Source organism: Primulina huaijiensis, chromosome 10 (assembly GCF_012295235.1).
Source record: "Primulina huaijiensis isolate GDHJ02 chromosome 10, ASM1229523v2, whole genome shotgun sequence".
NCBI lineage: Eukaryota > Viridiplantae > Streptophyta > Magnoliopsida > Lamiales > Gesneriaceae > Primulina > Primulina huaijiensis.
The window spans coordinates 5,070,556-5,084,526 of NC_133315.1; the positions used below are offsets into that span (position 1 = coordinate 5,070,556).

The following is a 13,971-nucleotide window of genomic DNA, read 5'->3' on the forward strand; positions in this document are numbered from 1 at the left end:
CGACATCTGCATTTGGAAACAGATATATTTTGAAAAGATAACCATTGAATATTAAAACCTTAAATAGATCATTTGAACAAGCTCTAAGAGAGTTATTTACACCATCTATCTTTTGATCATAAAAGAAAACTTATCTTCTCAAAAAAAGCTTTCAAGAGTCCAACTAAAATAGCAACACACATTGATATATCATTATCTGATCATTTTCAGGATCAAATTTGTGCTAAGAATTTCTTTGTGATATTTGTGTAATTGAGAGTAAGAAGTCTTACCGCACAATATTTAGATTGAATTTTTATTAAAAGTTTCAGTTATGCATTTTTAAGTCCGACTGAAGTAAGTGATTTCAAATTGCTTGTAATCACCAAAGTTTTTAGTGCAAACATTTTGTGAGGAAGAAAGGATAACGTACCAGTTTTTGAAAGCTCCTAACATCCCGAAACAACTGTGTTTATTCATTTTTCAGTCTACCCTTCTTATTGATTTTCTTGATAAGTAATTTGTTCAATTAGTTTCAGTAAAACTATTTCCGTACAGTTCATACTGATTGATTTACTGAAAACCTAATTGACAAAAAAAACAAAAATTTCAGTGTTATTAATCCAACAAAAATGTTTTTGAGATAAATTTATTCACCTCTTCTAAATCTATTTTCAATCTTAACAACATGTATATGGGGAAATTGGATGAGGTGAAAGTGGGAAGTATGTCAAAATGTGGTATTGGAGGGGCCGTTGATGGTAACAAATGGGGACAATTCTAGCCGCAGCGGCTGGAGGTAGCAGATGGTGGAGATATTACTGCACAAGAGAATGTGAAGTACGAATCAATAATTTTTTTTGAAAATAAAATATGATTTTATAGTTACAAATAAGTTCGTTAATGATCAGTGATTATGAAAATAGGTAATACCAAAATTTACAAGAACTATCGGCCCACATAAAGCATGCATGAAACTAGTACACTTGAGAAGTATCACCCTTGTATACAGTATATACTAATTGACACGTGGCAAAATGTGGTGGCTGTTGTCTTGTTGACAATGAAGTATCTCTGTAATGTGTTGTTGGCAACCCAAAAAAAAAAAAATCAGACTGCCTCAATAATTTAGAAGGCTTTTTACCTCGTCGAGTGTAATACACAAGTATGCAAAACCTGCAAGAATTTCATGGTCTAGTGATATGATATAGTAAAAGGAACGAGACATCGAAATCCAGTGAGACTCTAACCCAAGATCATTTGAATTTCGATGTCTCATTCCTTTTACTATATATATATATATATATATATATATATATATATGCAAAATCCAATATTTTTCTCGTGCAGTCATTCCATAAGAATGGTGCGAGTACCATCAAAGTCAAAGGTGGGAAAAGCGAGTTGCCCAATGAAAGAGAAATTGGCTTTAGTGGAATGAGCACTGAAGGAAGTGGATTTCCAAGGCTTGTTTTGGTAATTTTGCTTCGACTTGGTATCCCTATTTTGAAGAAGATGAGGATTATGAATATACTCCTTGAAGCTTGAAACTATGAGAACAAAATGAGCATCCAAGGCACCACCAATTCGAAATTCGGAGTCGGTGCATACTTATAAGATTCTTTCCATAATGTGTCGATGAACACTCGAGCAGTGACAGTCTAATCCCACGTTCACTAATCCATATATATTTGGAGAAAAATGTGATAAAAAAATGAGGAATTTCAAGTTATACCAATAAAAAATCGCCAACAATTCTCTCTTTGAAAAACAATGGAACCTTCGAAATACCGCTGATATATATTTCAAGCAGATTTCAACTTAGAGGATGAAGACGCAAGATGAGAAAGTGTTTTGTGCCCCACAAACATCAAGAACATCCCCAGGATTCCCAGTGCCTTTAGGGTTGTGAATAGATCCAACTGAAAAAAAATTGTGAATTCATTATCAAGTTAAAAATGATTTATAAATAAATAAAATAAAAAAAAACAGGCTGAACAAATAATTGCAAGTTAAAATGGTTATTGTATAAAATACCAAAAGATGCGGCCAAAAATGCTTAAAAGAGGAAAATAATAGAGGCAAAACCTTGAACCAGAAGAATGCATAGAGTGATAGAACAGCTGCAATGCCCAAATGGAAGATAATAGCAAATGTTGCAGGAATAGTTGACCTGGGGAAATTCTTCATGTTGGCATGCAGGTAGAAGAGCTGTGGAGATGTAAACGCAAGAACTATTAGTCACAAAACAAGGGAACACAAAAAATAGTAAGAACTAAAAAATGCAAATAGGAAGTGGAAATATAAAATTGGAAATTACCCCAGCCAAGAAACCCAAAAATGGCAAGAGAACAAGACCCAAGAAAACAAGAGAAAGCTCTATAGGAGGACGCTTCTCTGGAGCCCTAAAAATGTGAGTTATTTCCGCCTTGGGCCCGAATCTAGAGTATGGGTCAACAGACTGTGGAGGAGGGCGAGCTGCCTTTTCAGATGCATCTGGAAGATCTAATTCAATAATGCCCAAAGGTTGCAAGAATGAGTTCTCCTGAAATAGATAAGAAAAGGAACTTAGCTGGACCTTGTAATGGCATATGTAAGAACTATGGGTCAGAGGGAATATCAGTGGTGCAAAACTTTCACTTCACGCAACATTTACCATGACAGAGTCACCAACTGTAATTTGAATGTCATATTTTCCAGACAAATAGTAAAACTTCTCAACCAGTCCCAAAAAATCCTTCAAGACAGAACACAAAGATATGGACAAGTAAGCCATTAGTAGAAATGGTTAGAAATTTAATGTGCAAGTATTAATTCATGATTCCTCAAAAGTCAATTTGAAGCTTATGTGACTTATTTCACTCTAAATTGCATCTAAAATTTTTGAAGCTCGCATGTAAATGGTGTCACAGTACTAGAGAAGGTTAGGATTTTCTCACTAAAACAATCTCGAACTTTTTCCCGGAGTTGCCCACCACGAAGATATGCTCAACTCCACTCTCATGTCTTAGTGAGAGGAATGCCTGCTTAAAACATGAGATAATCAAAACTTAAAAAATTAAACGAACAGTTTAAGGAACTATAGATTAGAACACCAACCTGGTGAGGCTTGAAAGCATGTCCAGAAGGAGACGTCAAAGTAAAAGACAACCGCAGTTTCTGGAGATGGTTTGCATATAAAGAAACATAACTCCCTCCAGATAAATCAACCCTGAATCACAAAATATACAACAAACTAAGCTGCTCTTAACTGCTTGCATAATGAACATAAAAACAATTCTGAAATTTGAATTATTATTATTATTATTATTAAAACTTCGAAAACTGTAAGCCAAGAACCATGATATAAAATAAATATAAGATTGACCAAAAACAAGAATTGAGATGAAGGAATAGAAGATAACGGCCAAGAGAAGACCTGTGCGAGGCTTATGTACAATTAAAAAATAAGGAAAACATGGTACAACATTGACCACCAGAAGAACAAAGAATGCAGAACAGAAGAGAGAGAACCACAAAACAGGAAGTATATAGCAGAAGAAATAATCAGCCAAAACAGAAAAAAGGATAGAACAAAATGAATGGTTTCAAAGGATGTACTTTTTGTGCATTTCAACACTCCCAAGATCACTGTCAAGTACCGCAATCTCTTCATTCTCAACTTGAACTACTCCAGTTAAATGTATAGGAACTTTCGTTCGCCCACCAGTTACATATGTTTTCTTATATTCTGGATCATCAAGTACAATCTACTAATTGAAAACAAAGAAGATCAGCAAAAAGAGGATAACTTTAAAGAATACACAGAATATCAAGAGGATGAGCAACAGGGTAAAAAAGTAAGTACCTCAAAAGAAAAAACGTAGTTCCCGATATCGATATTTGCTGGCAATGTTTCCAACACATGCATTCCACTGTCAGGGTCAAACTTGAGCTTCTGCATCATGGGAATCCAAGTGCTTCAATTTTTCAGGTGCATCGGTGGTCAATTGGTATATGTAATTTTTCAAATATCGTCAAAACAATACTGTGACTGAATAAGCAATACTAAGTAAAAGGAGAACCTGGTTAACGACAGAAGCATCTTTTGAACCTGAAACAAAAATTTGCCTGAGATTGACCATCAGTGGTGGAGCAACAGATCCCAACACAGTGTTGACCCGCACCTACAAAACATAAAGTGGCAAAGTAACAGAACAGACTTGCATAGAACAAATTTCTGAGATAGTCCGAAGGCAATTTAAGTTGAAGACTTTCAGCAAACATTTTATGAGTAATTATTCTGTTGAGTAATAGACTATGGTCATATGATTGGAAGGAACAAAATTTTGATTTGATGCATTACACAAGAGCCAATTTTTACATAAGCATTACACAAGTGCCAATTTTACATATTTTTACATTCACAAATGAAGTAAAATAAACAACTCATAAGGAGAAATTTTATCAAACTGCAAAAAACCTCAAAAAAATGATAAAAAATAAACCAAAAGAGCAGACAAGATATTAGAAATATGCACCTTAAGCTGGTCTGCCCTTGTTACTGAAAGCACACTTGAGGGAAGTGATAAAATCAAAGGAATAGATCCCCTGAAGAAAAGTCATAAATTTAGGATGGTCAATGGTTAACTTTTGTGTTGATGTACAATTGGCTTCCCAGCAAATCCAAATCAATTATATAATATGTGATGATATCCGAATACATCAATCAACAGAAAAGAACTATGTAATATAAATCAGGATCTAACTTGAAATTTTCAAATCAAAACGAGATAAAGAAAGAATTAGTTTAGGGATATAGCATGAATGCATGATATAGGGGCATTATATGGATACATATAAGAATTAATACAGCACAATAGTCACTACAAAGAAGCTGAAAATTACTTACCTAATTTTTTCCAAACAAGCCAAGGCATCAATTTGGTGATACAATTCTTTGGCACTGCCAGGAACACCAATGCCAAGGAAAAATTTTGCCAAACCCAAAATTTTCTCCCCTGGAAGCTGCAATCATCACACCACTGATTTTATATGGTTACCACCTTATTAATAAAATAAAGAATAGCGGATAAAAAACATGAAATTAATAAAGCAGTATCATAGCTCCTGAACAGCACACATTTAAACTTTCAGAGGTGGCTCCAGCAAGAGCTGAGATCCCATGGACCACAGAAGAGGAGGCTGAAAGAGGGCCCTGATCTCCATGTGAGCCAAGAAGCTTGTCATCAAAGTAACAAGCCCCATCATCTAAAAAGAGTAAATTTACTCAGAAGTCAGTGACAAAAATAGCATGATTGAATCACTGGCTAAGCATTCAGAAATAACCTGAGAAAAGGGCCAGGTTGCTAATTATTTGTTGGTTTCTAAAGACAAATAGGGTAAAAAAAATAGTTTTTTCGGTCACGAACCCACCATTCTTATCCATATTAAAGTCAATCATATGTAATCAAACACAAATTATAATGACTTATCATCTGGATCTTATTAATTTACAAAAAACTGTTCAAATCATTTGCTGGTCTCAATAACATCCGATGAACAACGCAATTCAAAACATAACATTTCAGAATGTCGAGGAACCATTTTAATACTCCTAAATCCTAATTCAAAAAACAACAAAAACAAAAACAAAAACAAAGGAGCATTACCAGATTGAAACTTGAAAGAAAGATGCAGTATAGCTGATTGTTGATGTGATTTTCGAATATTTTTTTCAAACAAAAAACATCAATACTCCATGTTTTATATCATACTTGTTGCACTCTTGATCTCAGCCTCTCAGTCTTGCAATATGCATCATCGGATGATGATCAAACAGCAAGTAATTACTAATGCTGTTCAAAAATGCATGTTACATCGATCTCACATTACTACGATGAAGCTTAAATTGAGAACTACTCTCATACAAGCATAGGTAACAAAGAAAACATCGTGTTATTTGGTCCACAGAGAGAGGGAGAGAGAGAGAGAGAGAGAGAGAGAAAGAGAGAGAATCTAAATGCATTTCAGCCATGAACGAGAATCAAACTCAAAATTTTTAAGTAGCACAATTTGCCTCTGTCACACAATCTCATCATCTCATGGCCCATGGAGAGAAGAAGACAGCTATTCCATAGTCAAATTTCAGCCAAAGTCGTAAGACAGTGGTTTCTTCTTTGTCATCACAGTTGGTTTGAAAGAATCTCACAAACTCATGAGATTAGTTCAAATGCTAACGCTAAACAAGATAAAATTTAAGGATATTTACCAGTAAAATTACAAGTAAATGTACGTAAAGAAACTGTAATTAATCACAACAGCAACACATACCGTATCTTTCAATGCTATCAAAAAGCTTCACTATGTCATTTTTCAAATTAGCAACCTGGAAACAAAGCAGGCATAGATCAGGATGCCAGAAACAACTAAATGTACTCCCAAAATATTCAGAGTTTGAATTATTTATATTTTTTTAAAGTTTCGAATTTTAGATTTATTTGTTTGGATTTTCGACGATGATGTGTAGGTTTTTATTGAGTTTAAAATTTAAGAGTAATGAATTTAATTAGATAGAAAAAATTTATTTTGCTTACATTTTAAGTAGTAAGCGAGGGTCGTTACAATATGTTTTAAGACAAATGAGACAGACAAACATAAGGCTCACCAGAGAACGATCAATCTCAGAAGATGCTAAAGAAATAACTCCAGCCAGGGTTTCAAGTGCTATCCCTATATAAGGAAACGGGATACAAAGACAATGAGAAGATGGTAAAACAACAGAAAGTGGAGAAAATTCAAAGCTGTAAACCCAAAACGATGAACCAGCTGGTAACAAAATTATGATTAGCAAACAGAGGAAATTTACGATCAATAATGGTCATAAAAAGAAAACCCCAATATTATATTATAGTGCCAGTAAAGACCGAAATTCTGTTATGTAAGTAATTACCAGCAGCCTCAGTGCTAGATTCAGGATTGTTGGAACTATATCTCCATCTTCCATCACTCTGGCTGAGATCCTGCCAGGAATCCAGTATCGGTTAGGCCTTGAGACAATATAACATATAGACACTTCTGTAATGGAAACCATATCAAACTGAATGGTGAACTACAACAAATCAACTATTCACCTTCAAAGAACGGAAAATTTTATCAGCATCTCTAAGATGAACATCGCTGTTGGAAGTTTGATCCTGCATATCAATAGCAAACATGCAAAGATAAACCTCAGCACAGATCAGGGATACAAAGAATCGTAAACACTGGTAGCAAAGATTGACGGAGAACCATATTAATCTCTATCATACCCCTGAGAAGCACAGCCGATTAGTTAAAATAAAATTCACAACAAGTGGAGAAATTATAATAATAGATTTACGGTGCAAGTATGTTTTTTGTTTTCTTTCTCCTTAATGAATCAATTTTCATTAAAGTGGTAATATGATTGTAATACAGAAGGCTTAAATTTTTCAGACTTCATGAACGATATTCATTACCTTTACAAGCAGTAAACTTCCTATGGAGTAGTAGAAATCAATAAGTGATTTGGCACCATTTAAATTATCCTTAAATCTATATGCAATTTCCTGCAAAAATAGTAAAAGACACGCGTTAGACATTAGATGAGTACCGCATCTGAACAAAAACAAAATGATAGGACAATATTTACAATACCGCAAACGCCTCGTCATTGAGCTCACATTTCAGTATGCCATTAACTCTTAAGGCATTGAACAGATCCTCTGAAGCTGAAGATGTTGAACGTAGGGTTTCAGCTACAGATGCACAAGCAGAAGCCCTCACATCAGGCTTCTTTTCAATTCCAAGAACCTCAAATGTTCTTAATGCCTCATACATCACTTTCAGGCTAAAAAATGGGTAAGTAAGATTAGCATCTATCAAACAGCAATTCATGACTAGTCTTACAAAAGAATCTTAAAAGCTATGAAAAAATTCTCTCAAGAAAAATGATAAAGGGAGAAAACACTACAAACAATTAAATAGCATTAAAGGATACTAGATATCAAGCATAATATCAGAAAGATGATATTTTTTTCAACTTGATGGATGACATTTTTCTGCGCTACCCCCACGTAAAACCCTATATCAGTTTATCGGAAACCAAAATAAACATTCACAAACCCCAGTATTTGTTCAGATCACGAAAAAATAATCCCGCAAAAGCTCAAGAAAACGATTGAAATTGCAAAAGCTCATAAAAAAATACCATACGCCCTATAAATATTAAAAAATCAAAAAAGATATGTCTTTTAATCTACCTCCCAAAAGATCCGTCGGATGGGTTCAACAGCTCCAGCGCAGCAGATCGATGGGAATCGGACACCGAGTTGAAGACTGCCGATTCACACATGGAAATCAACAACAACGATGCTAAAAGCAGAAACCCTAAATTCCTTGCCATTTTTAAGGCCGAGTTTTGTTAATTGCGGAGAGAATTTTCGAGCCTCTGCTCAGTGACTGAAATCCAAGGAGGTTTATGGTCAATGGAACTAAGGAGATTTATCCGAATTTCCAAATATGACCCCAAGCAATAGACCAACCCGGCCCAATTATAATTGGGCTCCAGATATTCGCAGCCAATACTGGGCTGGCCCAGAATAATAATTACTAGAATTATATTTCTAACGTATTAAATCGTTTCAAATTTTTCGTTATACAAAAATTTGGTTAATGTTGTGAATAATAGAGAATATAGAAAAGAGACAATGATTTCGAGTACTTTATTCATCATTTGAGATCTCTATTTACAGAGTAGATTTACAGAATTTGAATAATTAATAATATCAATAATCATCTACAATATCTTTTCTATAATACTCCCTCTTAGATGATTATCGACTCAACAAATTACTTTTAAGAGATGTGGGAGTTCAAATGCTGCCTCGTTAAAACCTTGTCAGTAAAACCCAATGGAAAAACCTGAACGAAGGAAAAATAGTACAACAATATATACTCCCCCTGATCTCAATCATCTGAGATCCTTCAACTGATGCATCCCTACTTGTGCACCAATTTCTTGAATGTTGAAGTTGGCAATGCCTTTGTAAATAAGTCAGCTACATTGTCGCTTGAGCGAATTTGATGGACGTCACTATCACCATTTTCTTGAAGCTCATGTGTATAGAAAAACTTTGGTGAAATATGTTTTGTTCTATCACTTTTGATGTAGCCTCCTTTTAACTGCGCAATGCAAGCAGCATTATCTTCGAATATTACTGTTGGGCTATCTTTGGCTGTTGGGAACCACATGATTCTTGAATATGTTGTGTCATAGATCTCAACCACACACACTCCCGACTTGCTTCATGCATTGCAATGATCTCAGAGTGATTTGAAGACGTCGCTGTTAAGGATTGCCTCACCGACTTCCATGATATAGCAGTGTCTCCTTGTGTAAACACATAACCTGTCTGGGATTTAGCTTTATGTGGATCAGAAAGATATCCTGCATCTGCATATCCAACTAAAGAAGACTTTGATTTTGTCGAATAAAATAATCTCATATCAGTTGTATCCCGAAGGTAACGAAATATGTGTTTTACACCATTCCAATGTCTTCGAGTTGGACATGAGTTATATCTCGCTAAAAGATTAACAGAAAATGATATATTTGGGCGAGTACAATTTGTGAGATATGATAGTGCACCAATGACACTTAGATATGGTACTTCTGGACCAACGATTTTTTCTCCATTTTTAGGTGGTCGAAAAGGATCTTTGTTAGATCAAGTGATCGAACAAATATTGGTGATGCTAATGGGTGTGCCTTGTCCATGTAAAAGCATTTTAATATTTTTTCTGTATATGATGATTAATAAACAAATATTCCCTCTTGCAAATGTTCAATTTGCAATCCGAGGCAAAAAAATTTCTTTCCTAAATCTTTCATCTCAAACTCATTTTTCAAGTAATTGGCAGTTTTAGTAAGCTCTTCTAGAGTGCCAATAAGATTTAGATCATCAACATATACTACCACAATTGCAAAACCCTCATCTGTTCTTTTTATAAAATCGCATGGACAAATAGCATTATTTATGTTTCCTTCTTTTAACAAATATTCACTAAGACGATTGTACCACATGCGACTAGATTGCTTTAATCCATATAAATATTTATGCAGTTTTATTGATAACATAGCCTTGGGCGCTTCACCATTTTATTTCGATAGTTTGAATCCTTCAGGCACTTTCATGTATATATATCACTATCAAGTGAACTATAAAGATAAGCAGTTACCACATTCATAAGTCGCATATCAAGAGTTTCTTATACTGCTAAACTGATTAGGAATCGAAAAGTCGTGGCATCCATCACTGGTGAATATGTTTCCTCATAGTCAATTCCAGGTCTCTGTGAGAAACCTTGGGCTATGAGTCGGGCCTTATATCTTACAATTTCATCATTTTCATTACTCTTTCGTACAAAAACCCATCTGTATCCTACTGGGATTACATTTTCAAGTGTTCGTAATACAGGTCCAAACACTTTATATTTTTCTAGTGAGTCTAATTCAGTTTGTATGGCCTTCTTCCACTTTGGCCAATCGTCTCTTTGTTGACAATCCTTAACGGATTGTGGTTCTGGGTCTTCATTATGTATGATGTCAAGGGCGACATTTAGGGCAAAGACATTGTCAACAATTGTGTTATTTCGATCCCACAATTTTCGAGATGATATATAATTTATTGAAATCTCATTATTTTCATGAGAATTTGATTCTTCAGAAATAATATTATCCAAGTTTGATTCATTGATTTCTCTTACTATATCATACAAAATTTCTTCTTCGGGAGCTTTTGAATTTTCTTTCTCTTGTACCTTTCTTTTTCAAGGTACAGTATCCTTGGAACCAATTGGTCGACCACGCTTCTGGCGTATTTTAGATTCATTTGTAGGTTGAATAATAGTTGGTCCTACGGGGACATCAATTTTTACAGGGGTATTCTCTGCATGTATATGTGACTTTGTCACATTCTTTGTATTAACAAAAACATCAGGCAATTGATTTGCAATTCTTTGCAAGTGAATGATTCTTTCAACTTCTTACTCACATTGATTATTTCGAGGATCATAATGAGATAGTGTTTTCTCATTCCAACAAATCTTTTCTTGTTCTTCGGGACACAACTTTATTTCCCCTAGATTTGGAAATTCCAATTCATCGAAGTGGCAATCTGAAAATCTCGCAGTAAACAAGTCTCCTGTTAAAGGTTCCAAATTTCTAATAATAGACGGTGAATCATATCCCGCATAAATCCCAAGTCTACGTTGTGGGCCCATTTTGGTTCGTTGTGTATGTGGGAGAGGGACTTGTACTGCACAACCAAATACTCGAAGGTGAGAAACATCAGGCTCTCGACCATAAGCAAGTTGTAAGGGTGAGTATTGGTGATAATTAGTTGGCCTTATACGAATCAATGATGCAGCATGTAATATGGCATGGCCCCACACAGATGATGGAAGTTTGGTTCTCATCATTAATGGTCTAGCAATTAATTACAAACGCTTAATAAATGACTACGCTAGGCCATTTTGTGTATGAACATGGACAACTGAATGCTCAACTGAAATCTCTATTGACATACAATAGTCATTAAATGTCTGCGATATAAATTCAGCAGCATTATCAAGACGAATTGTCTCGATTGAATGATCTGGGAATTGAGCTCGTAATTTAATAATTTGCACAAGTAATCTAGCAAAAGCTATATTTCTAGTTGAAAGTAAACTAACATGTGACCATCTAGTAGACGCATCAATCAATATCATGAAGTATCGAAATGGTCTACATGATGGGTGTATAGGGCCACAAATATCCCCATGAATTCTCTCCAAGAAGGTTGGGATTTCAACATCAATCTTTGTAGGAGAAGGTCTTATAATTAGTTTGCCTTGTGAACAAGCTACACATGGATAATCATTATGTAAAAAAATCTTCTGGTTCTTTAGAGGGTGTCCATGTGAGTTAATTATTATTCTGCGCATCATTGTTATCTCAGGGTGACCAAGTCGATCATGCCATAATTTGAAGCTCTGTTGGTCAACAAACTTCTGGTTTGTGACAATTTTGCTTCGACTGTTTTTATTGTTGTAAAATACATTCCAGAAGGGAGTGCACATAATTTTTCTTTTATCTGCTTCTGGCCAGACATAATAGATGTTATGCAAAGGTATTCGAAATTATTTTCTTTTAATGTTTCAATATGGTATCCATTTCGGCGGATATCTTTAAAGCTAAGCAAATTTCTACTGGATTTGCTCGCATATAGGGCATTTTCAATATATAGGCTTGTATTATTTGGTTAAATGATTTTTGCCTTTCCATAACCTTCAATAATTTTTGATGCACCTGATATTGTTATAACATTATTTTTAGCTAATGTTAACTCCAAAAAAAAAATACCTTTTATTTTGAAGAATGATATGTGTTGTACCACTATCCACTAAGCATTCATCCTGACATTTCATCGTTAATCTAAAATAAAAATATAATTCAATAAGATAAATATGATAAATAATGTGTAAGACTTTCAAAGGAAATATTTTATTGAATAATGAAAACATTTATTGAATAACAAAATAAACCTCCACGACAAATCCTAAACATGAACTGAACATCAAAATAAAAACGAGACCACGATAACCTAATAAACAATATAAATTCAAAGTAGGAACAAGACCAATTAAAGTAATTACTTATTATTTTCTAACACATCACCACCAATCAAATTATCTATATTTCCATCTGGATTAGCAAAGAAATCAGAGACGTCCAAGTGAGTTATATCAATTGGATCATCATTATCCACAAAATTTATCTCCATTTTACCATTTTCCTTGATTAATTTTTGGTATAGATCCACAAGATGTTTTGCCGCACGACAGGTACGAGACCAATGCTCTTCCATTCCACATCTATAACATTTTTCTTCATATACTTTGGAACTCTTCTCCTTTGCTTCTTCATTATTGGAATTCCACTGCTGGTGGCTTGTTTTATGTTTCTTTCCATTTTATTACTGATAGTATCTTCTTTGGCCACACCCACGTCCACGTTGACTTTCATTGTTATGATTTTGAGTGGAATTAGCATTCGCTTCAGAAAATGCAATTTCATATTCTTCAGGAAATATAGTTATATTTGCTTCAGGAAATGGTGTGGATCCATTTGGGCGTATTTGGTAATTTTTCATGAGTATCTCATTGTTTTGTTCAGTAACTAGTAAGCATGAGATGAGTTCAGAGTACCTTTGAAATCCACATTTACGATATTGCTGCTGCAGGAGCACGTTTGATGCATGAAAAGTGGAGAATGTTTTTTCTAACATGTCTTGATCAGTGACTTTCTCTCCACAAAGTATCAGTGTGGAACTAGTCTTAAATAATGCAGAGTTATAGTCACTTACGGACTTAAAATCTTGTAACCGTAGGTGCATCCATTCATATTGGGCTCTTGGGAGAACTACAGTTCGTTGATGGTCAAATCTTTCTTTTAGATTTTTCCAAAGCTCTCGTGGCTCTTTCACAGTGAGATATTCGACTTTCAACCCATCATTGAGGTGACGATGAAGAAAAATAAGTGTCTTTGTACGGTTCTGCTGGGACATTTCATTTCCTTCTTTTATTGTATCTCCTAAATTCATAGAGATAAGGTGGACCTCGGCATCCAAAATCCATGATAAATAATTTTTTCCAGTCAAGTCAAGTGCTTCAAATTCAAATTTGGTGATGTTCGCCATTGCAACATAAAAAAATTATATAATTAGAATTATGACATAAATAGAGTAAAATTGCATTACTATTATTGAAAATAAATATTATAACAAATTATGCACATGTTACCACTTTTGCTATGCAATTTTGAAATTTTGTTATTCTATTTGTTAAACTAACATCGATGCATATAAATAATGAGTTATTTTATCTAACCATTATCTAGTCTTCATTTGTGTATAAAAAAATATATATAAATGAACATGATATCATTTA

The 13,971-nt window shown here is 34.4% G+C and overlaps 2 protein-coding genes across 2 annotated transcripts; both read right to left on the reverse strand.

Annotated features, from left to right (window-relative positions):
- Positions 1-1,543: 1,543 nt before the first annotated feature.
- LOC140986700 (dolichyl-diphosphooligosaccharide--protein glycosyltransferase subunit 2-like) lies at positions 1,544-8,474 on the reverse strand. Its single transcript, XM_073455022.1, has 19 exons — positions 8,241-8,474; positions 7,636-7,828; positions 7,458-7,547; positions 7,092-7,154; positions 6,911-6,980; positions 6,626-6,690; positions 6,292-6,346; positions 5,102-5,229; positions 4,871-4,986; positions 4,500-4,569; positions 4,044-4,145; positions 3,827-3,916; positions 3,580-3,728; positions 3,079-3,190; positions 2,919-3,002; positions 2,636-2,716; positions 2,300-2,524; positions 2,068-2,190; positions 1,544-1,901 (listed from the first exon to the last, which is right to left on the reverse strand). The coding sequence occupies exons 1-19, from the start codon at positions 8,381-8,383 to the stop codon at positions 1,785-1,787; spliced, it is 2,076 nt and encodes a 691-aa protein (XP_073311123.1). The 5' UTR covers positions 8,384-8,474; the 3' UTR covers positions 1,544-1,784.
- Positions 8,475-12,998: 4,524 nt separating this feature from the next.
- Positions 12,999-13,721, reverse strand: LOC140985838 (uncharacterized). The gene has a single exon (XM_073453791.1). The coding sequence runs from the start codon at positions 13,719-13,721 to the stop codon at positions 12,999-13,001; it is 723 nt and encodes a 240-aa protein (XP_073309892.1).
- Positions 13,722-13,971: the final 250 nt, after the last annotated feature.

Bases quoted from the DNA above. Each gene is read 5' to 3' on its own strand.
- LOC140986700 (XM_073455022.1), bottom strand. From the start codon at position 8,383: ATGGCAAGGAATTTAGGGTTTCTGCTTTTAGCATCGTTGTTGTTGATT. The intron at 6,981-7,091 runs GTGAATAGTTGA...GATTCCTGGCAG, and splicing joins AAATTTTCCGTTCTTTGAAG to GATCTCAGCCAGAGTGATGG. The intron at 2,717-2,918 runs GTGAGAAAATCC...TCTGTCTTGAAG, and splicing joins AAAAGTTCGAGATTGTTTTA to GATTTTTTGGGACTGGTTGA.
- LOC140985838 (XM_073453791.1), bottom strand. From the start codon at position 13,721: ATGGCGAACATCACCAAATTTGAATTTGAAGCACTTGACTTGACTGGA.